This window comes from Anguilla anguilla, chromosome 18 (assembly GCF_013347855.1).
Source record: "Anguilla anguilla isolate fAngAng1 chromosome 18, fAngAng1.pri, whole genome shotgun sequence".
NCBI lineage: Eukaryota > Metazoa > Chordata > Actinopteri > Anguilliformes > Anguillidae > Anguilla > Anguilla anguilla.
In genome coordinates this window covers 17,678,588-17,704,623 of record NC_049218.1, presented here as the reverse complement: position 1 = coordinate 17,704,623, position 26,036 = coordinate 17,678,588, and the positions used below count along the sequence as shown (strand labels likewise).

At 47.3% G+C, this 26,036-nt stretch overlaps 1 protein-coding gene across 2 annotated transcripts in view; it reads right to left on the bottom strand.

The window, feature by feature from the left end:
- LOC118218007 (inositol polyphosphate-5-phosphatase A) overlaps positions 1 to 26,036 on the bottom strand; it is a 131,068-nt gene that overhangs the window by 55,326 nt on the left and 49,706 nt on the right. For both annotated transcript variants that reach the window (XM_035400303.1, XM_035400304.1), the window contains exons 5-6: positions 4,112 to 4,175; positions 2,597 to 2,700 (exon numbers count right to left, since the gene is read on the bottom strand). In XM_035400303.1, coding sequence (XP_035256194.1) covers positions 2,597 to 2,700; positions 4,112 to 4,175 — 168 coding nt within the window. The remainder of the gene's footprint in view (positions 1 to 2,596; positions 2,701 to 4,111; positions 4,176 to 26,036) is intronic.

Here is a 26,036-nt window from a genome sequence, read left to right as displayed (position 1 = left end):
GACAATAATAATAATAATAATAATAAAAACCCGGCTCGCAATTGAAAGAAACAACAAATCACAGCGCAGCGACAGCTGTCCAAATCTATCACGGGCACCTTCCAAATGAAACCCGGCGGCCGCTTCGCCCGCTCCCCTTCTTATTCACCTCCGTAATGAAGGTTTTCTGTTCGCCCTTGCATACTCGCAGTCCTTCCGCGGAGCCATAACTCAGAGAAGCGTTTACTGTACGGACGGATTTGGATGCGTTTTGCATATGCTGGGCGATGGGGAGGGCGGGGGTCATTTCTGCCAGACTGAGCGCCCCCACCCGTCCCCGCCCCCTAAGGAAAAGTGGGCGGGGTCACAGGATAACGGCGATACAGCGCTCCCCACACGTCATGAAGCACTACCAGACGGGGGCGGGGCTGGGCGCCGTCGCGATGAAGGTGTGAATGGAGATGATGCAAAAGTCACTTTTGGTCAGCACTCATATCTCACGTGCACACACACACACACACACACATACACTCATACACACATGCACACACGCACACACACACACACACACATACACTCATACACACATGCATACACACACACACACACATACATGGACACGCACGCACGCGCGCACGCATACATGCGCACGCGCGCACACACACACACGAACACACACATGCACAGGCACAGACACGTGCATGCACACACACGCACACACGCACAGGCGCAAAAACAAACACACACACACACAGTTGATGGATGGATAGGGACAGTTTCTCCTTGCTTTGCCGATGGCCAGGGAAGCCACAGTAGCTCTCTGTTACTTCAAAATCGCTTGCAGGACAGGTGTTCCAGTTTATCAGACCCATATGTAAAGAATAACATTTGTTCTGCAGTTATACACACTGCACTTACACAACTCCTGTTTGCCATGACTACACTACGTCACCTGTGTTTCAACAGACAAGCACGCAAAAAAGAAAAAAAATCAACATTCAGCCAATTGCAACACAAAATTCTGTGATGATACCCGTAACTCTAATCAAGATATAGGTTACTGTCTTTTTATTTTCAGTCATTTTCATTGCCTTGCCACTTGAAACAGTCACACATTCTCGGCGCTCTCTGGGACATCCGATTACAGATCCGCGTCCCCCCGGGGGGGGGGATTCAGTCCAACGAGCTCTACCCAAAACAGGAGGGACCGGAACCCCCGCGCCGGAGAGCTCCGTCTTGTCCCAGATTCTCCCTTAATAGGATTCCTTTAGGCTGTAGATGGATGGCAAATACGGGCCGTTTCATCTACTAAAAGACGACATAAATCAGCGTTGAGGAAGCCAAGCCTGGCGTGGAGGTTATCGCCAGACTGCCTTCCTCATGAGAGCTTTGCATTAAAGCATTAGTGAAATTAATTCATCTTTCATAAGAGGTTTGAGCAGTATCTGTGATCTATGATAACAACCAATTTCTCACTACGGGGCAGAGGGAAAAAAAAATACTGGGCCCTGATAGACTACACAAATCTGCTCTTTTTAAATGGGCTAACATTATCTAGAGTGCTGCTCCTGAGGGCATCATTGGAGATTCATAACCCTGCCGAGGACGAATCATAAATCAGCGGAAAAAAACTTTTTGTAATTTTTCAAGGTTTTTTTTGAGTCTTTGTTGTTTTGTTTTTCCCTCCGAACGCAGAGTCCATGATTTCAACTCGCATTAGGACTTCAATCAGCGTAATTACTCTCAGATCACCTTCAGAAACGGCGGAAAGAAAGGGAACCTTTAAAACAGAGATTGTTTTCGTGTCCTTAAAGGCCACACGCGTCTCTTTTGCATGGATGTGCGGGCGAGCCGCTGGAGCGCGGGTAATGGATGGGAGGGAAGATTCCGGAAGGCACACGAGCTGTCACTGGAGACAGGCTTCGCTGCTCTATCGAGGGCTCCGCGCGTAGGGACTAGAGGAAAGAAGCCGTCCTCCGCGGCTCGAACCTCGGACCGTCTGACCGGCCCGGGACGGCGCTAGGTCTGCCACAGCGGTCACAGCGTCCAAACCCAACCCCACCCCGGGCTCTGCGTTTTTTAACCTCCAAAAAGTCACGTGACTGCCTCCTCTTTCGGCCCAGCGGGTCTGGTATTTAACACAGTAGTGGGACTTCCAATGATGCTCTGGGTTTGTTTGGGGGTGATAAAGAGGGTTCTTCAGTTGGCTTGGTACCGTCGGCTAGCTTGCCAAATAACTTGGCAGCACACGGTCAGGTTCATTAGCTCATATTGCGCCTATCACCATATTACCCCAAATCACACACATCTAGATAGAAGACAAATACCATACTTACACTGAAAACTATTACTAACATAAAAAAGTGTACAGATATAGGGGTAAATAAATTATACATACTTCTAACAGCAAATACTGCTATTAAAAATGAAGAAAAGACTACTTGTCCTATTTCACATGCACTAGAGGTAATGAAACTGAAAGGTATGGACTACTGTACCACTTCAGAATGTTTGAGATTCTTTTTAACACAAGGCTGAAATGTGAATGGTTTCTGTGCACAGGGAAAGTTTCAGGGAATAACCCAGACCCCCAGCAGGCTGGGGGATGTGTACCCACCTCAGGGAAGTACTCCTGTGGGAACTTTGCCTTTTCCAGCATGGCAGTGCTTTCTAGTGTGTCTGAGTAGATCTCTTTCCCCATCACCTTCTTGAATTTCTTGGCTAGGGAGTACAGGACAGAGGGACAGTGAGTGAGTGAGAGAGAAAGAGAAAATATAAAGAGAGAGAAAGAAAAAAGAGACAGACAGAGAAATAGTGAGATTAGTTTTTATTTGCAATTCTGCAGTTCATACGACAGTTCCCGTACAGAGGATGATGAAGATAAATAAAAAGCCTGGATGGAGTCAGTAGGCGGAAACACAGTGACCAGAGTCTTCCTCTGGCAACTGCTCCACCTGCTGGCTGAAAACGGTCAGAGCACCCTGCAGCTGGTGCTGTGAGTAATGAATCTGCTGTGCCATTAGAACAGGGGCCAACAGCATATGTGGATTTAACCTGCCAACTCCTGTATTAATGCTTAGTCGGACATTTAGCTGTACCTACAATTACATCACCAGATTTCTTTTTTAGTTTTTGTATGCAATTTGATAGGTCGTATTTTATTCTCTGCTAAACAGTGTTTGAATTCTGGGGGGGGGGGGGGGGGGGGGGTCCATGCAGGAGCCAGAATATTGCCCAGCCCGTACGCCAAGGTCAGTCAGTGCTGGTGTTTGGTCAGAGTTTCACACCAAATGCTCTTGCTGTGAGAATGCACCTCCAGGAGCCAAGGCAATGGAGGGCAGTGGGTGGGCCCTGCATATTTGGCCACGCCTCCTGACAGCGTTTCTCCAGAAGGACCCGGGAATTGGCAAGAAGGAAACGGCCAACTTGGGCGAGAACTGTGAGAGGACTGAGCATGTCTCCAATAACTGCTTCAGACTGACAGAGTCACCATGGTCATGGAGAGGGAACTCAACCCCCCCCCCCCCCCCCCCCCCCACCTCAGCTGCCTCACAGCACTACACCCAGTGGTACAGAGCCCCAGCTCTTTCCTCTCCCTCACAAAACATGTGTTTTCCACACCATGCCTGGAGGTCTGTAACACACATCCTCAGGTCCTCGTTCTGAACACCACAGACTGTGAGGAGTAAACTTGTGCATGGGGGGGGGGGGGGGTGCGATGTCCGCAGCAGGTGTCCTGTGCCCCCCCGTCCCCGTCCTTCGCAGGGTGACCTGTGGCAGTGTTAATGCTGACTCCAGTCTAATGGGACGGCTTCCTTCACCTCTATATCCCGCTTTTAATTAGTGAGGCCTCTGGGACGCCCCTCGCGTGACACTGGCCAGTGATGAGTCCAGCTTAACTGTCCAATAACTTCTACACACAATTACTGCGGGGGAAATCTCATGAATTAAATCCTAATATTAATAAGCCTCTCCTTCCTAACCCCCCCACCCCCCACCCCCACCTCTGCTCCGTCCTGGTTTTACGGACCTGGTGCTGGCTGCGCGTGACGGGCTGAGGTCAGCGCCGCCGCCCCTCCCCCGCGCGTGAGCGCCGCGGCGACGAGCGACGAGCGGGGGGACGAAGGCTCACCTTTAAAATCAAACTGCTGGATGTTTTTCAAGGCTTCGTGAAGAAAGTAGCAACTCCCCAGCGCCTGCGGGAGGAAGAGAGGGAGAAAGTGAGCGAGCGCGAACCGGACACGGACAGGAAACAGAAAGGCAGGGAACGGCACCGGCCCGACGCGCGCTCGGTGTGAGAGAGAGGCGAGCGTTCGGAGCGCGGAGGGCAGGCGGGCGGCGGCGTGACCTTATTAAACTGAGCCACGGCGCGCGGAGCGCTGTGTAAACCGCGGAGAGCCAGCCATCGTCGCCGCGGCTACACGCCCTTCAGCACAATGTTAATTACACAGTGTACACATAAAATACTCAGGGCCGCATTCGCCCCGGAAGAGCCGTCGCTGCAAGATCGCAGCGCGTGCGTCAGATTCGCTAAACAGTTGCAATGCATCAAAAACCGCTATTAGGCCGTGATTTGCTGGGTTACGTCACTGCAAGAAAATACCGTAATGGACCCGTTTTTTTATTGGTGTGTCCTAGGGCAGAATGTGACTGAGAGCGTATCATCTGACTGTGGAGTTAGGACCAGCAATTTGGTCGCTAATGCGCTGGTATGTGCAGCTACGACAGAGCAGCAATATAGCAAAGGCTTTCACACCCTGACCAGTTCCTTAGTAAATCTGACCCTCAGTGTGAGTTTAAGGTTATAAAACACAGTTCAAGCTGTACAAAGGAGGGTGTTTTACACTTCAAGTTGTTGTACAATGTTGCTATTCAGACTGAGGGAAGCAGGGATATGAAATCTGAATATAACTTTTTCTTTAATAAAATGCCTTGTTGAAATTTCAGCACACGAAGCACAGGAGGATTTTGCTGGATTGGGATTTTGCTTAAGAAGGCTTATACAATACTTTTCACAATACACTGAAGCAGTGGTGATTTCAGAAAGTCTTTCGCAAACAAACTCCGGTTTAAAAAAAAAAAGGAAAGAAAAGAAAAAAACCAGAGGGGATTTGATCCACTTCACAGTTCGCTACACACTTGATTTTTCCTTTGTTTCCCTTTCTGACTTTTTCCGAGCCATACAAGCCTCGCTTTTATCCCCGTTTTCTCCACCGCGGTGGTGGGCTGGTCTGAGATCAGTGCCGGCTGGGTTTTGGGGCAATCCTGCCCCTCTCCCCAGAACCTGTCTGTTTGCAATGCTCTGAATTATTGACATGTAGTCCAAAATATGCCCTCTTTGAATGTATGTGTGTGTGTTTGTGTGTGTGTATGTGTGACAGAGGGATAGAGAGTGTAAGAATGAGTGTATATGTGAGTGTGTGTGCATGAGCATGTGCATGTGCGTGTATGCGTGCACGCATGAGAGAGAGAGAGTGTGTGAGTGTATGTGTGCATGTGTGCGTGCGTACGTGTGCGAGAGAAGGAGAGAGTGTGTGAGTGTGGGAATGCATGTGTGTGTGTGCATGTGCACGAGTGTGTGGTACGTGGTGTGTGTGTGCGTGTGTGTGCGTGCGTGTGCGCGTGTGTGTGTGTGTGTGTGTGCGTGCGTGTGCGCGTGTGTGTGTTGTGTGTGTGTGTGTGTGTGCGTGCGTGCGTGTGTGCGCGTGTGTGTGTTGTGTGTGTGTGTGTGGTACATGGTGTGTGTGTGTGCGTGTGTGTGCGTGCGTGTGCGTGTGCGCGTGTGTGTGTTGTGTGTGTGTGCGTGTGTGTGCTGTGTGTGTGTGTGTGTGTGTGCGTGCGTGTGCGCGTGTGTGTGCGTGTGTGCGTGCGCGTGTGTGCGTGTGTGTGTGTTGTGTGTGTGTGTGCGTGCGTGCGTGTGTGGTACGTGGTGTGTGTGTGTGTGTGTGTGTGTGTGTGTGTGTAACAGGTCATATGGAGAGCAGGGGCAGCCCAGGCTCAGGGGGATTTAGACCTATTTTGTGTCTCTTTGTGGAAGTGCCGCCCCCTTTGGCAGTCGGGGGTTTTGGCTTGCTGTGCCACATCGCTGCATTATTTATGAGGACCAATGCATCCTCAGATTAAACACTCGCTGATTTGTCAAAAGCACAAACATGAGATCCTGCCCATCTCCTTGACATAAAAAGTTCATCCGGCAGAAAACACTATGGCGCATTATTTGATGAAAACAGTGCCGCCTCATGACCCAAACAAACTCTTCTCCTTTGCCTTTTTTACCCCGTTTCCTGAAGGTGGAGAACTCGTAGTGATGGTGCAGACTCAAGGTTGACACTCGAGAACTGAAGGACAGCTGCCAGGAATGGACTGGCTATTTATGTATTTTTGTGTATTTTTAAAATCAATGTGGCTGTGGCTGTGTGTGTGTGTGTGTGTGTGTGTGTGTGAGACAGACAGAATGTGAGAGAGAGACTGCGTTTGCGTGTGAGTGTGTGTGAGAGAGAGAGAGAGAGAGAGAGAGAAAGTGTGTGTGTGTGTGTGCGTGTGTTTGCGCGCGTATGCATGTATAAGTACGACAGCAGTACCATGGTTGTGCTGTTACATGTCAGATATAAATGAAAGGAAACGACTTGCATTTGCAAGCACCTGTAGCACAGTTAGCTGCTTCCCATTCAAAATATTCAACCACAGGGTGGAACACAGTTCCACAGACTATTGAGGTCCTGAGTGTACACGACCAATTCCTGCCATAATGCTTCGAATAATCGTTTTGGAGAACAGACGGTCCACATTGTACAGTCTCCTGTATCATGTCCCAGAAAATACGAGCATGCAAAATAAGTGAAAAATTTCTGTTCCTGCATCCAGTTCAAATTGAATATTTTTCTTACTGAAGAGGAACTATGGCTCAACTGAAATGAGGCACTTTTTTCATTTTCAGGTTGGGGGTTCAGTGATCTGCAGGACTGAAATGAAGATCTGTTCTCATTTTCAACTGAACGCAAACAGGTACTGTAGCATGTCGACGGCTGGGAACTGAATTTCCATTTCTGCTGACACAAATGCATCTAGGCTATCTACAGGCAGCACACAGTGTAAAAAGTCAAATATCATAACAGCTTTGTGAATACAGTCACATGCATACCTGAGCGTTATGTGTTGACGGAATTTGAAAGCCAATGTCAGGTGTTCTGACTTGAACCTCTTCCTCACTGTGAAAATGCCCACGCCCCCTGAAAATACCCACTCCCCGTGTAAATACCCCCAGTGCTTTCTTCTGTGGACATACGTGAGTTATTGCACTATTAAGTCAATGAATGGGATTACGGCAAACAATATTTCCACTAACAGCCATATCACTTTAAACAAACTGCAATTAATCTGGGCATCAAATAAATGATAAACAATTGCGTCTAAGTGGCTATCTGTAGAATCATAAAAATCCATACTTAACCTCTAATAAATATTTAATGTCGGAGTTCAAACCAACTGGCGTGTTCCCCCCCCAACCCCACCCCCCCACCCCCGTCCTCCCCTGGCTTTCTCAATGAAAAGCTTATTATACCCACAGGGTGCAATTAATCCATTTGTCATTAGACATGACAGGCTCAAAATATTAATTAGACCAGGTCTACGCTGACAGGAAGTGCTTATCTTTTACCAGCCTCTTTACAATGGCCAATGTCAAGCGTATGTTTGTCACGTCCCACTTTATTGATTACCTGCCAGATTCACTTGAAATAATTAAAAGTATATTCTACATATTTATAAACCAAACTGTCACGAGTGCTACTTAATTTCCCATTAGTAAAATGCTCTCTATTAACTGTGGCACTTGAACCAGGAGAAGGTAGGGAATGAGTAATCACTATAATTGTAGACAGAAAGACAATAACTGCGCCATAAAAGCCGGGTTTTTATTGCCGATTCTGGCAAAGCCACCTCTTATCGCGCTGCTATCGGCGCGGTCATTCGGCGGAGATAAGCGCCGCGGAGTAACAGCTGAATCCATTGTGTCTAAATGCGATCGCGAGCTGTAAGCAAACACGCGCTCGCATGTGCCACAGAATGCGTTATCTTTAAGCTGCAAGAGCGCTGTTATGTTAGGAGCGCCGTGCTGGAAAAAAAACCTGCTCTCATTGACAACCGATGTTTAACTGTTAGAATTGTAAGTCGCACTAGTCAGTTTCACGTAAACCCTCAGAGACATACGCTAAAGTATACAGCTGCACACACAGCTACACATACACGGCTACACTACGAGCCCGCACTGTACAGCCCAGATCAAAATCTCCCCCGCGAAAAATAGAAAAAAAAAACAGATGCACACATAAAACAGTTCATCTTAGAAACAGATATTGATCCAAAACAATTCAATAGTTATGTGGGGGGAAAAGTTTAATTTTAATACAGCAACTGCTATTGTGCAGAACAGTGCAGCATCCACAAATAATACTCTTATTTCTTCTCTCCATCCGGTCCCTGGCAAAGTCCTGCCACTCACAATGAAACCACAGGGCCCGCCTACCAAGAAATTATTCATTTCACAAATATTTAATAAAAGCACTGTTGTTCCTGGGAATTCATTTTCTGTGACAGTTTTTAAAATTATACACCAACAGGAATGGTGCAGTGCACAGCACAGTCGACAGAAATGTAATATTTAAGAGAGAATCCTTGAACTGAGCAGCAGTGAGGACAAAGCATCACACTTCTCCTCCTAGTGCGCAGATTCAGCACTGTGTGAAAAGAGCAGATTATCTGACCTCTAAATGGATTTTCTGCATTTCATTTGAAAAATGAGCCATAAAGAAAACATAAAAGTAGCCATTTTTCTTCAGCGGGGTGACCCGTGTTTGGCCCCCCAGGGGACGCTGGTCTGCCGAAGCGTGCGGTGTCCTACGCTGCTGTGGGGCCAGTGTCCTGCTCCAGGGCCTCGGGGGCAAAACCACAGGGCCCTTCCTCTCAGTGTACACTACAATCTGAAGTACACTTACACAGATACTGCCAGGGCAATTTACACTACAGTCTGAAGTGCACTTAAACAGAGACCACCAGGACAATGTACACTACAGTCTGAAGTGCACTTAAACAGAGACCACCAGGACAATGTACACTACATAAGTGCACTTAAACAGAGACCGTCAGGGTGGTGTACACTACAGTGTAAAATGCACTGAAAACACTGAGGCTAATTTGTATAATTTTTATCATTAAAAAAAAATAAACAATTTGCCCATAGGTTAACTGTGGCAGTGTAGACCATGTAATTCCTGTCATACCTCTGTTTTCCTCCATCATGTCAACTATCTACATATTTACATTTACTTTCCTCTTTTATCTGTCAATATTTGATGTGACAAATTGAGGGATATTAATATGGGATTAAAAAATAATTCCTGACCAGATCCAAACACAAGGGCCCTGACATACTCGAATCCCCGAGAAAATCACCACACTTTCAATCATGGACCTGAAAGTGTGTTTATATCTGAGCGTATGTGTTCCTCTGCTAGGTTCACTCTGTCGAAATGGATTCAAAATGAAAGGAACATGTTTAATGTAGATTTTTAAAAAATCATTTAACATTTAAAATGCTTTTTACTGAAAAAAAAACATTTGAGAGGGTGTGTGATATTTTCCTTGAAGGGTTTCTGGTCCCTTATTCTAGATCCTGGGGCCCGTTGTAAATGGGTCAGGTTGCCACATTTGGCTCTCATACAAAATTCAACACGGCATGAGGTCGGATGGCACCTGGGGCATCCCTCAATTATTCCAGCTCACCATTAGCATTAAACTTATACGGCTTCTTACATTTCCTCCCCTCTGCAAAAGGTCAGAATGCATCTGTGACGAAACCCAGGGAGAGCGTTTGACTGGACGTGCCAGGAACACACTGATGAGGGCAGCTCTGGTGAGGCTGGCCAAGCAAACACTCTCCCCGGGTTAAGCCATTTCAGGGGGAAAACCCTGAGGCCTCCTGTGGGGGGGGGGGGGGGGGGACACACACTGGCAGGAACTGCCAGAGCTGCTTCAGAATGCATATACAACAGAGAACTGTCAAGCTTTACAGTCAGATTTAATATTTTAGTACCAAAAGTTTATTTTCTTGCCTAAATGAATGAATACAATTCAGTACTAACACTAATATGAAGATTTTTTTTGTTTTGTGTGATTTCACTGTAAATTATGTCTGATAAACAATTAACTTTTGTTAAGAGATAACAACAACAACAATAATAGAGGCCCAGAGAACCCAAACAAAAACAGACAAATCCTCACAAAATAATGCAGTTTCGATAATTTTTTCCAAAGCTGCACCTGAGTCTTGACACCAATACTACTACTGCTAATAATAATAATAATGATGATGATAATAATAATAATAATGATGGTGATAATTATAATAATAACAATTATAATATTAATAATAATACTAATAATAATAATAATAACAAAGATGATAATTATAATAATAACACAGATGATGATCATAATAATAATAATAATAATAATAACGCTGTGTGGAAAGCCAAACACAAACACACGGGTGCTCTGTAAAGAACTGTGATGGCGGGGCGTCCATGTCGATTGAGTGAAAGATCAAACACGCCCCGGGGCTGTGGCGGAGAGCGAGCGAGGAGCACCACTTGTTATTCAAGATCCAAACTTGCAGAGCGCCTTCAGAGGAGCAGATCTCCGATACTGCACAAACAGGGTGTTTGTCATTCTCCGCAATGAAAACATCCGGGGGAGGGGGGGGAGGGGGGGCGGGGAAGGCGTCAATAGAGCCGGCCGCTTTTCAGCCGCAAAACTCCGACAGAAGGGGCCGTGCTTTTCCGCCAGCGCGCGTGTTTGCCAACCGCAGCTCACAGTGCGATTGATTGAGTATTCGCAATATTGAGCTACAGGGTGTATTATTCATTGGATGGAGAGGGGACTGACAGAATGTGGAGGAGGGAGAGGAAAAACCTCTCCTTAAAAGTTATTCTGTCACTTTTCCTGTTTGCAAACAGGCTGGATGCGGAGCCATCGATCATTTCCCCGGGCGGCCCTCGAGCATCGCACACGGGCCCCCGCTCAGACGAGGCCCTGTCTGTTCCACTCTTCCATAAGGGGGGGGGGGGTGTAAACAAAAGTATCATCCATGCTGTTTTTAAAAGCTTTAATACAGATGCTCTATTTGAGTGTAACCTTACCTCTTACATCGTCTACTGTTAACTGGAAACACCACTTCATCAGTTTGATAGTAATACCAGAATGAAGAAAATGAAAAAAGGGAGGTAAAATGCATCCCATTGCAAATAAAAATCAGAAGGTTTATCACCCTGCCTAAGTTAATTCATGACCTAACACATTTCCGGAATGGAAAGCAGATCCCAAAGGAAGAAATCCCAATAGACTGGGCATTAAAAAGTTTAGGATTAGGCTGCCCATTCATCTCAACAGACATTTTCACACCACAGAGCAACTGAGACATTTTTTATAATAGACTTGGAGCTATTCCCAAAGACAGACAACGCAGAAGGCACATGCAAAAAGAAATGGATACTGAGGGGAAGTTTGGACAGCGAGGCTGATGCAGCATACAGGACATGAGCCCCCCCCACACACCCACCCCCCCCTGAAGCACCTCCTCAGGCCTCCTCATATTTTTAACCCTCCCCCCCACCCACCCCACCTCCCTCCCCAACTCCGCTGACCCGCACGCATGATCGATCTACAAACCACTGATTTTATTTTCTTTTTAAAAAATATTATGGATGGGCCTAAACAAGGAATAATTGGACAAGCCGGTGGCAGCGCCTGACCTGCCAACAATCCGGGTCCGTCCCCAAGGTTGGCCGCCTCCCTGGAATACATCGTGCATTCATTTCATTTAGCCTCCCCTCCGACATCCAATGGTAGAACTTAATTAAATTGCCTGTCCATTGTGTTCATCCACTTACAAAGCTAATGATATTGTGCTGCGGAATTAAAGAGCGTTTTATAAAGCGCTCAGGATGGAAGCTGGCAGACAGTACATTGCCCGGCTGAACCCTGTCAGTCCTCCAGCTCACGGACCCCCAATTAGCAGAGAAATGGATGCTTCCATCCACCAATTTCCAGCCCCCCCCCCCCCCCCCCTCGCCCCCCTGCATATCATTCCTGTAGTAAAACCCCAAACCTGCATGGCCACAGCGTCTAAAGCAATAAAACTTGCCCTACGAAAACATTCCAAAAAACCAAATTTAATAAATAAATAGGCCTTCATTTATAAATAAAATGGTTTGGACATTTAAAAAGGTGGGTTGATGTTATGTTTTATAAATTACTTTATTATTCTCTTTCTATGCTGGGTATAATGGAATGGAAAGTTGGCGCAGTATTCTTTTTTTGCGGTTTTTTCAAACAGAAGGCTGCTCAAACACTCTTACAAGTTTAAAGAAAAGTTTAAAAAAGTAAACAAATTTTTTTTCAGCTGTCAACAGACCACAGCCTAATCTGAACGGCAAATATGTGGGAAGATTGAACACTGTCTTTCTGCAATTTTATTCAGTGACATTCTACAGCTCAATCATGTTACTCTACCATGCTTAATGTGTGCCACACCAACAAAAACAAGACTTTAATCCGTATGAGCATATTAGGACCCAGCGCGCCGTCATCTAAATAGCTTGCAAATTTTTGCGAAGCACTAAAAAAGCAATATTGTTGGCCATATTGGCCATGGATGAATGCTGACTGCTATGAACAGGTGTGTGGATATCTACAGATCATTCCCAGTGAGCATGCTCAGTTTCATCCAGACTGCTTAAACACACGGCGAGTTATATTAGAAAAAACAAACCAGCAGAATAACAAAAAATAAAACCCTGAAAAACAGTATTTGAGCTCTTTGGTAAATAAATGGAGGAAAATTACTCCCCCCCCCCCCCACCACCACACTGGCCAGCCTTCACTTCACTCCTCGACCGTCGCTCGGGGCGAGGGCCGTAAACGGCAGAGGCTCATTCCCGCTACATACGCCGCTTCCACTGCGCAGGCCCCGCCTGCAGAGAGCCGGAGCGAGCCGCGAGCCGCGAGCCGCGAGGCGCTCAGACGCGCCGTTAGCGTTGCCCTCCGCGTCTCTGACCTTGGAGATCCGGGCGAGGGCTCCAGAGGCAGACCCGGGCCCCGTCCCAGGTCATTTGCATTACTTACTGGTGTCATTCCGCAGCCGCGCTGCATTCTGTGGGTCTGTAAATGCTCTTTCCCAGCAGATAATCCATACAAATAGAATAAAACATGTTTCCGTACCATTTAAGCCGGGCGGCTGGCGGAAACCCCCGACTCCTCCTTAACATATAAACTCAATTGGGAATCTGTTCTTAGTGCAAGCGCTGCACTGTATGACTGATGTCAGCGCACGGCTCACTGAGGTAGTTTTTACCAGTGCGCACATCTGTATGTTCACCATCATTCTGGGTCACCATTGCATTGTATAAGGCAAAAGGCAATATAATGTACTGCATTCCCACTTTGCACATTGCGGCACAATTTGCAAAAAAATGAAAATGTAGCGTCAAGCTGGACGTTAACCATTGGCTCTCAAATCCGGTTTTTGGAAACCTGTCTTATTGGGCATTTTCAAAAACAGAGTGAAAGGCACAAATTAAAAGTATGTCTGTGAAGTCCTGTGCCATTTTTACTGAACCCTAGAGTCTTTCAAAGACACAGAAAAATGTAAAAATTAACCTATGCCATTGAATGACTCCAAGAATGGACCCATGATGAAACAGGTCAATACATGAAAAGAGATTTGAGTGATGACTGGTATGACTGGTAGCTGCGTCAGTGTCAGTTCTCAACCATTTCAGAAGGATTTGCCCAGTGGCATATCTGCCATCCCATAATGATGATGTCACGTATGCAGGTATTCAGCCATGCTGTGTAGCCTTGGGAAAAAAACACCCTTCCTTCAGTGCATGAGTCTGTCGCAGCTCACGGGCAACTTCACACCACGTTGCCGTTAGAAACCACGCGGGCCTCGCTTTGACCCTTCGCGGCCTCGACAGCCCTTCTGATGGTGCGTAGCCAGACAAACCGAAAGCACCCCACCGCCACACCGCCACACCGCCAAACCGCCATCCCGACTGCATGGTCCCCTACGTCTCCACGCTGACTTCTCAAACTCAAAGGGGCATCAAGAGAAAGTTACCCTCCTCCTCCTCTGCGTGCAATCTTCAAATAATTCAGTGATTTAAAAGCCCAGCGTGAATAACCACTTTCTCTAAGTAGATATGCTGTAAAGAGCTAATCACATCATCTTTAAAAAGGATATGGAGATGATGAATATTATCTGCATTATTAGATTTGCCCCCCCTACCCACCTCAAAATAAGAAAGAAAAAAACCAAAGGCCACAACAATGAGGGCATCCATTAGTAATTAAAATGACATTACGTCTCCTGGTCAGATCCCATACACTACTTCCAGGGCTATCATTTCATTGTTTCAGATGCCAGGTTTAAAACGCATTTAATACACTTATGCTTATTAATGTAAATCATATTTTGCTATGGATGTCCAATAATTAAAAAGAAAAGATTTCAGTCTGTTTTTCAAAAGCTATTTCCATTAGCAGACGACGCTTATGCAAATGAAAAAGATTCCAGAGCCAATTGATTTTTTCCGTCCTTTCTTCTGGAAACGTTGTTAATGTTGACGCGGAATGTTCATCAATCTAGATTATCGTGTGATTTAATATCTAAGCTCTTCCAAGGTCTCCCCCATTCATCTGCTACAGATTGTATTGGATTAGAGCCACACAGAAGGAGGAAGAAGCGCACAAATAAGACTCCTGAAGCATTCTGGATGATTACAGGTGGGCCGGAGAAAGGCGTGCGCGGAAAATAGTCCTGAAGCTCTTCGGTTTCTCAAGAGAGGATATCACCGACACAGAGCCCCTACATTCTAAAAATCAAACGAAACAAATTGGCCAGACTTGGTTTGTACTGACTTACAGAAGGAATTTCTGATATTAAGACAACTTTTTTCGACCTATTGCCCCATTGTGCTCCTGACAGAACACAACTTGAATTATCTTCAGGAGACCTTTGTGTAATTTTAACAATCCAAACCAAACCTCACTGAGCCTAGGAAACAAAGAGCAGAGGCCTTAAGAGCACTAAGTGTCTAAAACATTTTACGGTCAGTTATAAAATTTATAACTGGAAATTCTGGGAAACCGTTTCCCTTCTTTGTACTTTTTGTACTCCCATATCTTTTTTATAGTATGTTGCCCATAAGTGCTACTGCGACCAAGACACAGATGAATCTTACCCAGCATCCTCCAAAACAAATATTTACCTTTAACTGCACTAGAATTTTAGGTTTAGGAGGTGATTGAGTTTAAAGAGTTAACATATCTTGCGTGTAGTCTATGTGACTGTGTGCCCTAATCTTCCCACATCTTTTATTTACCCCTCCCAGGGGGACCGGTCCAGGCCGCGGCCCCGCCCTTAGGGGATGATGGGATTGCTACTTTTGAGGCGACGTCAGTTAGGGACGCAATCAGTAACGGCGGTCCTGAGAAGCCGGCTGATTTGGTATCCCGGCGACGGTGGCCTTGCGAAGATGAGAGCCCTTCCTCCTCTACATCAGCAGCACGCGCGCTGTCCGACGGGACACAGGTTTACACCCCGGGCCTGCCGTGAAATATATCCACACGGCGCAGCCCTGTCGAATCCATTAGTGCTGTCACCCCCCCCGCCGCCTTCATTTCTCAGGCCTCTCCAGTCTTGGGCGCACCGACACAGACGCGACCCCCCCTCGCCAGGCCATAAAACACGCTTTATCGTTACGCTTTCGCACCGATTGCAGAAGCATCCCCCCCCCCCCCCCCCAAAAAAATAAAAAAAATAAAAATCATGAGGCGTTTTTTGGGATGGGGGTGGGGCAGGGGGACGGGGGAGTTGAGACGGGCGGCGATTCACGCATTGAAGGCCCGCCTTTCAATTTTTAAAGAGCGGAAAGAAAAAAAAACCGTAGCGCAGAATTATCTTTTTTTCCCCCCTCTTCATAAAAAGAGAGGCAGATTTGGCCCTTTTTTGGCGCTCGGGCGCGTTCCCTCTGAAAAATGAGCTGTGGCCACGGAAGCGTGACGCTTGAGAGAGGCGGACAGACCGCCGCGCCTCCCGGTGGCCGCCGCGTGTGAAAACCCCTGGTCTGGGGTCAGTCCGCGCGCCGCCTTTGTCTTTATGTAAAAGCGAACGCTCGCCAATGGGGAGTTATGTAAAGCGGCCAGGCCTGGGTTTAGGTGGCGGATATCCACCAGGCTAGCTTAGTTATACTCCACTGCATCGCAGGCTGCGTGAAAAAAAAAGTTAATGTAAATGCGAAACCCGGGATCTTTAGAGAACAGAAACGACGTCCTGCGCTGTTCTCTGAAAAGCCGCGGGGAGAAAGCGTTCTCGCAGATGTTTCTTTAGTCCGACACAATCGCGATATCGGCCCGTCGTCTGGGGCCTGAATAGACCTTTGGACTTTAACCGAAGACCAAGGGGCAGTGGCTGGGAACTTGAATAATGTCCGGATTATTCTGCGACAGACCCCTGTTCACCTGGAGGGGGCAGCGTAAAAACCTCAGGGAACACTGGGTGGCATGCCACATTTCACATTCATCACCTTCACTTGGTGACTTTCTTTAAACAGGATGTAGAAGTGAAAAAACAGCACTGTGGCTTGGAAATGTGCCTGTGCCATCGTTTGCATAGCAGTACAAAGGGGAAAAAACCTCCTTCACGTTCATACTGATCTACAATCAGTGCCCAACACGCTTGTCAAGGGGCCCACATCCTGATCACTGAACTGAGATCAGCTGGGTTAAGGGACATGCAGAATGTAGACACTGCACTGACCCACAGTGGCAAGAAATTAGAAATTTCCACGTCTTTGATCAGTTTGTGGCTTTTGGACTTCAGGTGCTGTCCCATTTGTGCTTCTCCCTTCTTTAAAATAATCCTGCCTCCTGGTAAAGATGAAATTACTGATACATTTTGTGGGTCATCAAACAGCCCAGCTGTCCCTGAATCACACGGTGTACCCTTCTCCAGTCATGTGGGTAAAGCTCTGCACTCCAGCCCGGGAAAGACTGCTTCACTGTCCCAGGACAGGAATGAAGACGTCCTCTCAAAAAGAGCAGAAATCTAATCATGACTCTAAAATCAAGTAGATGAATCTAACTAAAAGTGTAACGTTCAATCTAATTAGAGAGTCCCTTTAATGAGCATGTAATTGCCAGAGGAAAACCTCACAACACAGACACCATTGTTGGGGAGGAACATCAGCCTGGTTAAATGGGGCGGCCTTTGTAGGCCTTAAAAAGCCACTCATAGATGCTGGAGAACATTTATTTTTTAATGGCTTAAAGGGCCCGTTTCCACCCTATAGCTGGGTTCAGGTAAAGGCACTGATATACGGTGACCCTATATGCTGAACTGTGCAGCGTACAGCACCTTAGCTTTTAAAAACACACTCACTAATTTATCTTAACAGATAAAAAAGCACACAGTACCTCCAGAGCAGTGGGGGGAAGGAAGAGCGGGTGAATTATGGACAAACGTAAAAGTGAATTAATGTGTTTTTGAGTCCCAATCAAGATGGCTGACAAGGCCACATGAAAGCGGTGTGAATTATTTCCACAGCCTCAAACCTTGGCTCAGGAGGGCAGCCCATCCTGCGGGCGGTATTACAAAGCGCGGCGCGCGCGGTTCACCAGAACAGGGGGGGTGGTTACCTCGGCGTCTCCGGGAAACCGCCGGCAGTGTGGCGGAAGAAAGGAGGACTTCAAACGTCCGACGCTTTCCCACACGGGCAGAGCCGCGCCCGTCATCTGACCCTGCAACCTTGAGGGACTGCATTCATTTTACCCACAAAAATCAATTTGAGGAGGTCCGGGGCGGGGGAAGAAAGGGCTCCTTGTGGAAGGTCCAGGAGGCCCAGCCTGCAGCGGGTCATAGAGGAGTGAGCGCGGACAAAAGGAGCGCTTGTACGCGAGCTAAGAGCCGCTCCGAATCAATCGCCCCCGTGCAGGCGTAATATCGTTAAAAACGAAAAAGCTAAAACAATTTTGGAGATTTGATGTGCATTTATCTTGAATGATCACAAGGGCCAAAGCATATGAGACTAATTTGTTTTTAAAAGATAGCATTGAAGTGTCAGGCATTTGCAGTGCTGGAAATACAGAAATCATTCAGGAGAAAATTGACCATATGACTGCAAATTCCAAGCATGTGGGCCTTTAATTTCTCCTCGTCTATTTATACAGAGCCAAGCACATGAGGATGCGAGCCGCTCTGCGATGCTCAGCTTCCATCGCATTAGGAAACGATGAACGACGCCATAAAACAAATCAGTTCTGTTTTGGCGGGAGAGTTTGGAATAGAAGACATTGAGAGCCTTAATATCCATCGAAAGGATGAATTAAAAATGAGACGAGAGAAAAGCCCATTGACAATGAGATAGTTATGTCTGCCTGGAAACCAGTTAGGTCATCAAACACCAAGACAGCATCCAAGGATGGAAGGATGGAGAGAGAGTGAGAGAGAGACAGAAAGAAAGAAAGAAATAGAAAAAGAGGAAAAGAGACGGAAAGTGAAAGAAATACAGAAATAGCCAGCGAGAGAACAAGGATGAGAGAGAAAGAGACAGACAGGGAAAGAGAGAGAGAGATAGAGAGACACTTGTGTTTAAAATGTGTTGCACAATACCGGTTAATTTTATTAAGTGCCTCCTGAGGGTGCTGGTCTGAGTATGGGTTGATGCAAATAGATGGCTGGTTGAGTGGAGGGTGTGAAGTGAGGTGATTGGATGACATAGTGATGTAAGGCTTGGGGTACCCCTGGACTGGCCAGGCCCATTATGTGTATTAAAGAGGCTGTGGGACCCTGTTCTGGTAAAGAGGTGCAGACTTGGGCCTCTCATCGCTGGGATGGCTTCCACCTCCCAACACCCCCTGAGCCAGTAATGCGATGAAGGGGAGACCTGCTTTTCCAATCTGACTCGAGCATCTGCCCTGTTCATTTTAATGTAGTTAAAAAAACTGCCCTAGTCTGCATACTCAAGGAGAAAACAGGTCATGAATATTATACAGAGTGCCTACGTATACACACATGCCGGACACAAAGATGGACAAAAGCACTGACACAGATCTTCAAGATGGTTTCTGAGGTCTCATATCTTATAAGTTCCAATGATGAAGCGTAACACACAATCCTTCACACCAGCACTTTAAGCAGCTGAATCTTTTGACTATAATATGCACCGCCTGTCTTGGGATAATTCCACCGAGCCACGTTTAAAATCTCTCTCCTAGGATGTCCCAGGTGGTTGGGACATAATCAGGGAAGGAATGCAAGCAGTGCACTGTCTGGCATGGGAGGGGGCGGTGGAGGGAGGGCCAAGCCAAATGCGGTCAACTGGACCTTCCCCCCTGCTCACAACCTCTTCATTAGCGACCCTCATCGGGATGAACCGCACGGTCAGCATGATGAATGACGCAGTTACTACCCATCACGGTTCATGCTCTCGCCTTGCCTTAACTTAATTACAGCATCTTCCCCACAAAGACATGAATCACAGACACACACATACACACACACACATACACAGACACGCACTCACACACACGCACACACACACACGCACTCACACATACACACACACGCGCACACACACAAACACACACGTACACACACACACACACTCACACATACACACACACACACACACACACACACACGCGCACACACATGCTCACACGCGCGCACACGCACGCACACACACACAAACACACGCACACGTACACAAACACACATACACACACACAGATGTACATAAATACATAAACATACGCATGCATGCACATTCTGCTGTGTTGCCAGACCAGAGACTCGAGTATCTCCAACATTAAAGCTAAAAGTGGAACACACACACCCTCTTTAGCCTAATCACTGGGTAACCTTACAAACAGTGAAGGTACATGAGCGATATTTATCACTTTACCATCAGGATGAGGAATGATGAGTCTGTTTTAGCCTCTGTGCTGATTTTTAGCAGACAGCGTGTGTGTGTGACAGCACTGGGGACACTGCATTTTTTCATCATATCCACGACACACGCTCTCAGACCATCTCTGATTTATAGCCACCGAGTTCTTTAGACTGAAATGCGTTCTTACAGCAATGCTAAAAATGGCTGTTCTCTCAACTGCTCCACTTTAGGCAGGACCCACAAACCCCACTTTTTTTTGAGGAACATCGCACGCCCAATATGCTGCTGTTTCACGCGATGAAGGGAACTCCCCTGCCTGAAGGCGATAAAGACGTTTCGAACGGCACCCCCATCGGCCCGAGTGACCACCGCTCCCCGGCTGAGAATCAATTCCGCTAAAGCACTTTTTTTCCCTCCGAAAATCCCAATCCATCAGGGTGCAGGAGAGGGAATTTCAGGCGTCCGATCCCGATGTCTACGGGATGTTTGGATTATGGGGGTGATGGCTCCCCAAAGTGATATTTAGGGTCATAAAGGAAACAACCATCTAACCATCTTTCCCTCCGCTCACACACATATATATATATATACACACACACACACACACACACACACACACACACACTCGCGCACTTAGCTGTAAAAGGTCATAGTGCCGGATTCTGTGGGGTAAACACGCTGCGCGGGGCCAGCAGATCCACAGGAGAATTGGTGCATGGCAGTGAATGAATATCCGGCCGCCGCTTCCCAAAGCCCATTATTTCCCCTCTCCTCCCGCAGGCCCGCGATTCATGTCCCTGCATGCCGCCAGTTCATTACGGCGCAGATCTCATTCCTCTCCCGGCCGGCCCGGGACGGGCCTCCTTGCCCCTGGAGGACCCCTCGCTGTTTAATTCCACATCATCCGCTCCGCCGAGCGGCTTAGTCTCTGCTTGTATGATCAATACTATATCAGTGTAAATTAAAATGACAATTTTAAAGTAATTAAGCCCGTTAATGCTCGATTCAAATGTCGTTATTTGCACAAGGGATCGGGGAGAAATGATGGCGTGTCCACGGTGACAGGGGGATGTTTTAAGCGGGCGCGATCGTGTTGCCGCTGCCGCCACCAGGGGCTTAACAAAAGCAGATTAACTCCGCGGCCCCTCCGACCGCCGGCGTACCTCTCCAATCTCAGAAGAGCGTAACCCAATTTGAGAAATCTGATTTGTAGCCTTAAACTCAATTATTGCGATATTAGATGAAAAGTGGCAGGGATGGAACGCTCGCAGAAAAAGGAGAGTAAAAATGGAGGGAAGAGAGGGAAAAAAAGAAGTCGGACAATAAAAACGCACTTAGCTGCAGAATGTAACCCAGCAGTAATTGCCTTATTTGATTATTTTTGCTCGCTCTCTTCCTGGTTTTTCAAAGGGACCCTAAAGTAATTGTGATGGTTAGCATTAAATAAATCGCTGCGGCTTTTGCCTCTTCACAGACGCTGTAGTGAAGGGTGGGGGCACTGGGAAGGGTGAGGGGGGCACTGGGAAGGGTGTGTGTGTGGGGGGGGGGGGGGGCAGGGGGCGGGGTTCTTCAGTAGTCACGCAGTACCAGATTCACTGAGTGACGTTTATTAAGGAAAGACTGAAATGAAATAGCGTCATTGTTGGATCTCGTTAATAAAGCTGTGAAACTCACACGGTTCAGACAGTGACAAATCAGGACCCTCCTGAAGGCACTACATACACAGCCGGCCCCGCCCCTCCCACTAACACACCTAATCCCAGTGAACCGCTCTACCTGTAATATAGTCAATTAAGTCTATTAAAATGTCCCATCAGGTAAAACACCATCAAACCCTACACAGTACTCATGGCTAGTGACAGTGTGCTTCACAACAAGGCTTATCAACAACACTCATTCAAAAAGGCCCCTCAAATTACCACTCACCTTAATAAAATGGATATATTACTTATATTATCCATTATTATAGACATATTATAGATATTATAAATAGACAGACAGATAAATATTATCTTTATATTATCGATCTACACGAGACATTCATTCATTCTTTCATACAAAATCATTTTTATGTGTACTTTAATGATCCCAGACAGTATTATTATTTATTTGTGTAAACCAGGCACAATTAAATTCATTTGAAAGTATCTTAAGAGTAAAGTATAGGTGAGTTCTCCCGTTTGTGGACCCTCAGGATTCCCGTACACATCCCAATCACTAATTAATCAGCACTCAGCAACATTAAAAATATTTTCCTGCAGCTGGAAGCGTTTTGGTTTTTCACAGTTATGAGCCCATGAGTCTTGTGAAGACGGACAGCCGGAGCAGTCTCCATGGCGATAAAGCAGGCCCCTGGTGAAGCCAGATCACCACCGGCCTTTTGTAGCCCGCAACGGCGTCCCCGTGAAAACCATTACACCTCCCACCTGACACGTTTCCATTAAGGGGGAAATCACACTGCCGCAATCAATCCCCCGACCTCCGCAGGAACAGCCAAGTAAACACAACCTCCTGACCTGCCCGCGATCACACGCAGACGCACACGTACGCACACACGCACACGCAGACACACGCACACGCAGACACACGCGCACGCAGACACACGCACGCAGACACACGCACACGCACACGCAGACACACGCACACGCACACGCAGACGCACACGTACGCACACACGCACACGCAGACACACGCACACGCACACGTACGCACACACGCACACGCACGCACGTACACGCACACACGCACACACGCACATGCACACACGCACACACGCACACGCAGACACGCACACGCACACGCGCACACGCAGACACACGCACACGCAGACACACGCACGCACACGCAGACACACGCACACGCACACGCACACACGCACACGCAGACACACGCACACGCACACACGCACACGCAGACACACGCACACGCAGACACACGCACACACACACATGCACACACACGCACGCACACGCAGACACACGCACACACGCACACGCAGACACGCGCACACGCACACGCAGACACGCACACGCACACGCAGACACACGCACACGCACACACACACACACACACACACACACACACACACACACACGCACACGCACACACACGCAGACACACGCACACGCACACGCACACACAACGGCATCTTTCACAACTGGCCTCATCGTTTCGGTGATAAAGTGGATTCAGTCTAACACACTTAGTTTAAAGACTTACGCAATTCAATTACACATGAAACCATGGCTTCAGTCAGAGGCTTTAATGGCTATCCAGACTGGAAAACACGTGAAACGGGAAGAGCTTTGGCCACGGAATGTGCGATGACAGGGCTGGGATGACAGAGTTCTTTTAAAAAGAACACGAAAGCTTTCCGATTGCTCGAAGTGTCCATTTGCTGGGCTTTAACTTTGCAATCCAACTATTTCATGCAATTAAAAAAAAAGAAAAACAAACACGATCAAAGAAAGAAAGCACAGAATGAACTTATTGAATTGAGGAATCTTAATAATTCATGTATGCAACATTTTAGGAATAAAATAATTACATAAATTTGTTTCCCACTCTCGTTTTCAATGTTCCATGTTGTGTTCAATAGTCACTAAAGAGTTCAACATTTTTTTTTTTTTTTTACTTCGTAGAACCTATTCATGTTGATTATTCTACATAGATATTAAAAATAGTGCAAATAATGAAGCAACTGTGTTTTATGAGTATGTGAAGTTAAGATTTATAAATCCTCTTCACTTAGAATGTATATTACGACATAGCGGTTAGGGACGTCTGACCAGGTGGTTATATGTTCACATCTCGGGGTGGAGCACTACCATCGCGCACTCCTATCCCCAACCTTAAAGTGAATTGACCCGCGTAGGAGCTGCAGAGGGTGCAGAAACGCTGAAGGAGGGAGAGAAACTGGCCCGCCCGCCCGGGCTCTCGGCGAAGCGGCCGCCGCCGAGCTTCTGGCACCCGGTGACACGAGCGCGGCTCTTCATCACGCCGTGACGGGCGCCCCCCCCCCCCCCCCCCCCAACACCGCGGGGCTTAATGAATTATTAAATTAGTGTCAATAAAGGATAAATAAAGGCCACTTTGCATTTAAAACAAAGCCAACCTTTGTCCGTGTAATTAGCAGGGGCGGCGCCCCGCCTCCTTAATGGGCCCGGCAATGGGCACCGCGCCACGCGGGGTAGCTATGGCGACGGCCACAAGGCGGGGCATTCTGGGGCAGCCCTGCGCGCCCCATCCATCACCCACCCTGTTGACTGCTGCATGTGCTGCACCGCTTATTAATTACCCCCCTCATTTGGGGGTGCGGGGGGGGGGGGGGGGGGGCTTTTACCCTGAAATCAATGGCAACGTCTGCAGAAGATTTCTTAAGGAAATCAATTGAAATCAATGAGGATCTGCCAACGTAATGCAGCAGCGCTTTGGAGCAGAGGGCCGGTACCTGTTTCCCTTACAGATCTATAGCGTGAGGGTGGACTGGTTTGGGGGGGTGGGGGTTGTTTGGAAGTCTATGATGAAAAAGTGAAAGAGGCCCCCCCCACCCCCCCGACCCCGAGCGTAATGATCACGCTGCGCATTAAAGCACTCTTAGCTGCATTAATAATGTTGATGGAGGCAGTCATCTTACCCACAATCCCCAGCTCTCCAGACTCCGCCTAATCAAGGGTACACAAAGTCACATCGGCGTAATTAAACAAACCTTTTAGGGCCACAATCATTTTATGGGATCCGTGTAAGCAGGAGATGCATACCTACATGCGGTAATGCTGGGGGTGGGGGGGGGGGGAGGTTGGCATTTCATGCCAGGAATGCAGAAAAGACTGACACTCCTTTTGCTTAAAAAACCCATCACAGCTAACCAAACTGACAGGGTGGGAGGGGCTGGGGAAAATGGGCAAGGTGCCTCAGGACTTTGGTTGGTTGAGGGGTTGGTTATGAGTCTTCACACGCCCCTTCACACATGGTGCAGATAAGGGCAGACTGTAAAAGGACTAGAACCTCAGCGCACACACAAAGGGGAAAATTCTTTCGTCATATGAAATTTCAAAAGGCAGACGCCCACCTGGTGAGCTCACTCTCGAACCCTGATCTTTAGTGATGCAGCTGATGTGGAGGGAGCCTCACATTCACGCACCTGCTGTGTGAGGCACCAAACACTTTCCCCCACAAACGGACTGCCAAGGAGCCGCTGATGTAACCATACACATGTACAGAGGGCTGTGTACTGCTTCACAGCGCAGGTCATGTGACGGCTCAGATGTGCTGCTTGTGCTTACTAATGAGAGAGTCTTAGAGACTGAGCAAAAGCAAACACACTCACAGACACAGACATGTACATGAACACATGCACACACACACACACACAAGCAGCTTCAGTCACACAAGTGCCCTCACTCTCTCTTAAACACGAACAAGGGCAGAATCTCTCTCTCTCTCTTTCTCACGCGCACGCATGCACACACACTTACTTCTACATATTAATAAGTACATTACATACGCACATACATTACATCCTCACACTCTCACACACCGGAAGTAAACCATCACTCAACCTTGAAAAAAGAAAAAAAAGTATCTCAACCCTCATACAATTTCAGTAAGCGAGTGTTTGTTATATACATCCCTAACAAAAAATGGATTTTGACCATGATAAATGTTTTTATGAAAAAAAGCGAATAATCTACTTGTATAAAGTGTGGTCCAGGAACCTGGCCGTCACATGGCATCACTGTCAGGATATCACTGCACAGACCACCTTCTGGGCAGCGTCAGGACACGCGACCATCACAACACCATCACTGGGACACTGCATTACAAGCACCGGGGAACAAAGTTTCCCGAATAGATCCGCAACTCTACCTCTAAAACAGTACCTTCATCCACCATACCCAGCGACCATACCTCAATCTACCCTAACTACAGCCAACAGCTCCTGTTAAGGCCATCAATACCACTTATACAACAGGCAACACATTACAAGCAGATCACACAGGTCTTCTGTAATCCTGGCCCATATAATACCCCCACTGATCAAGCGTA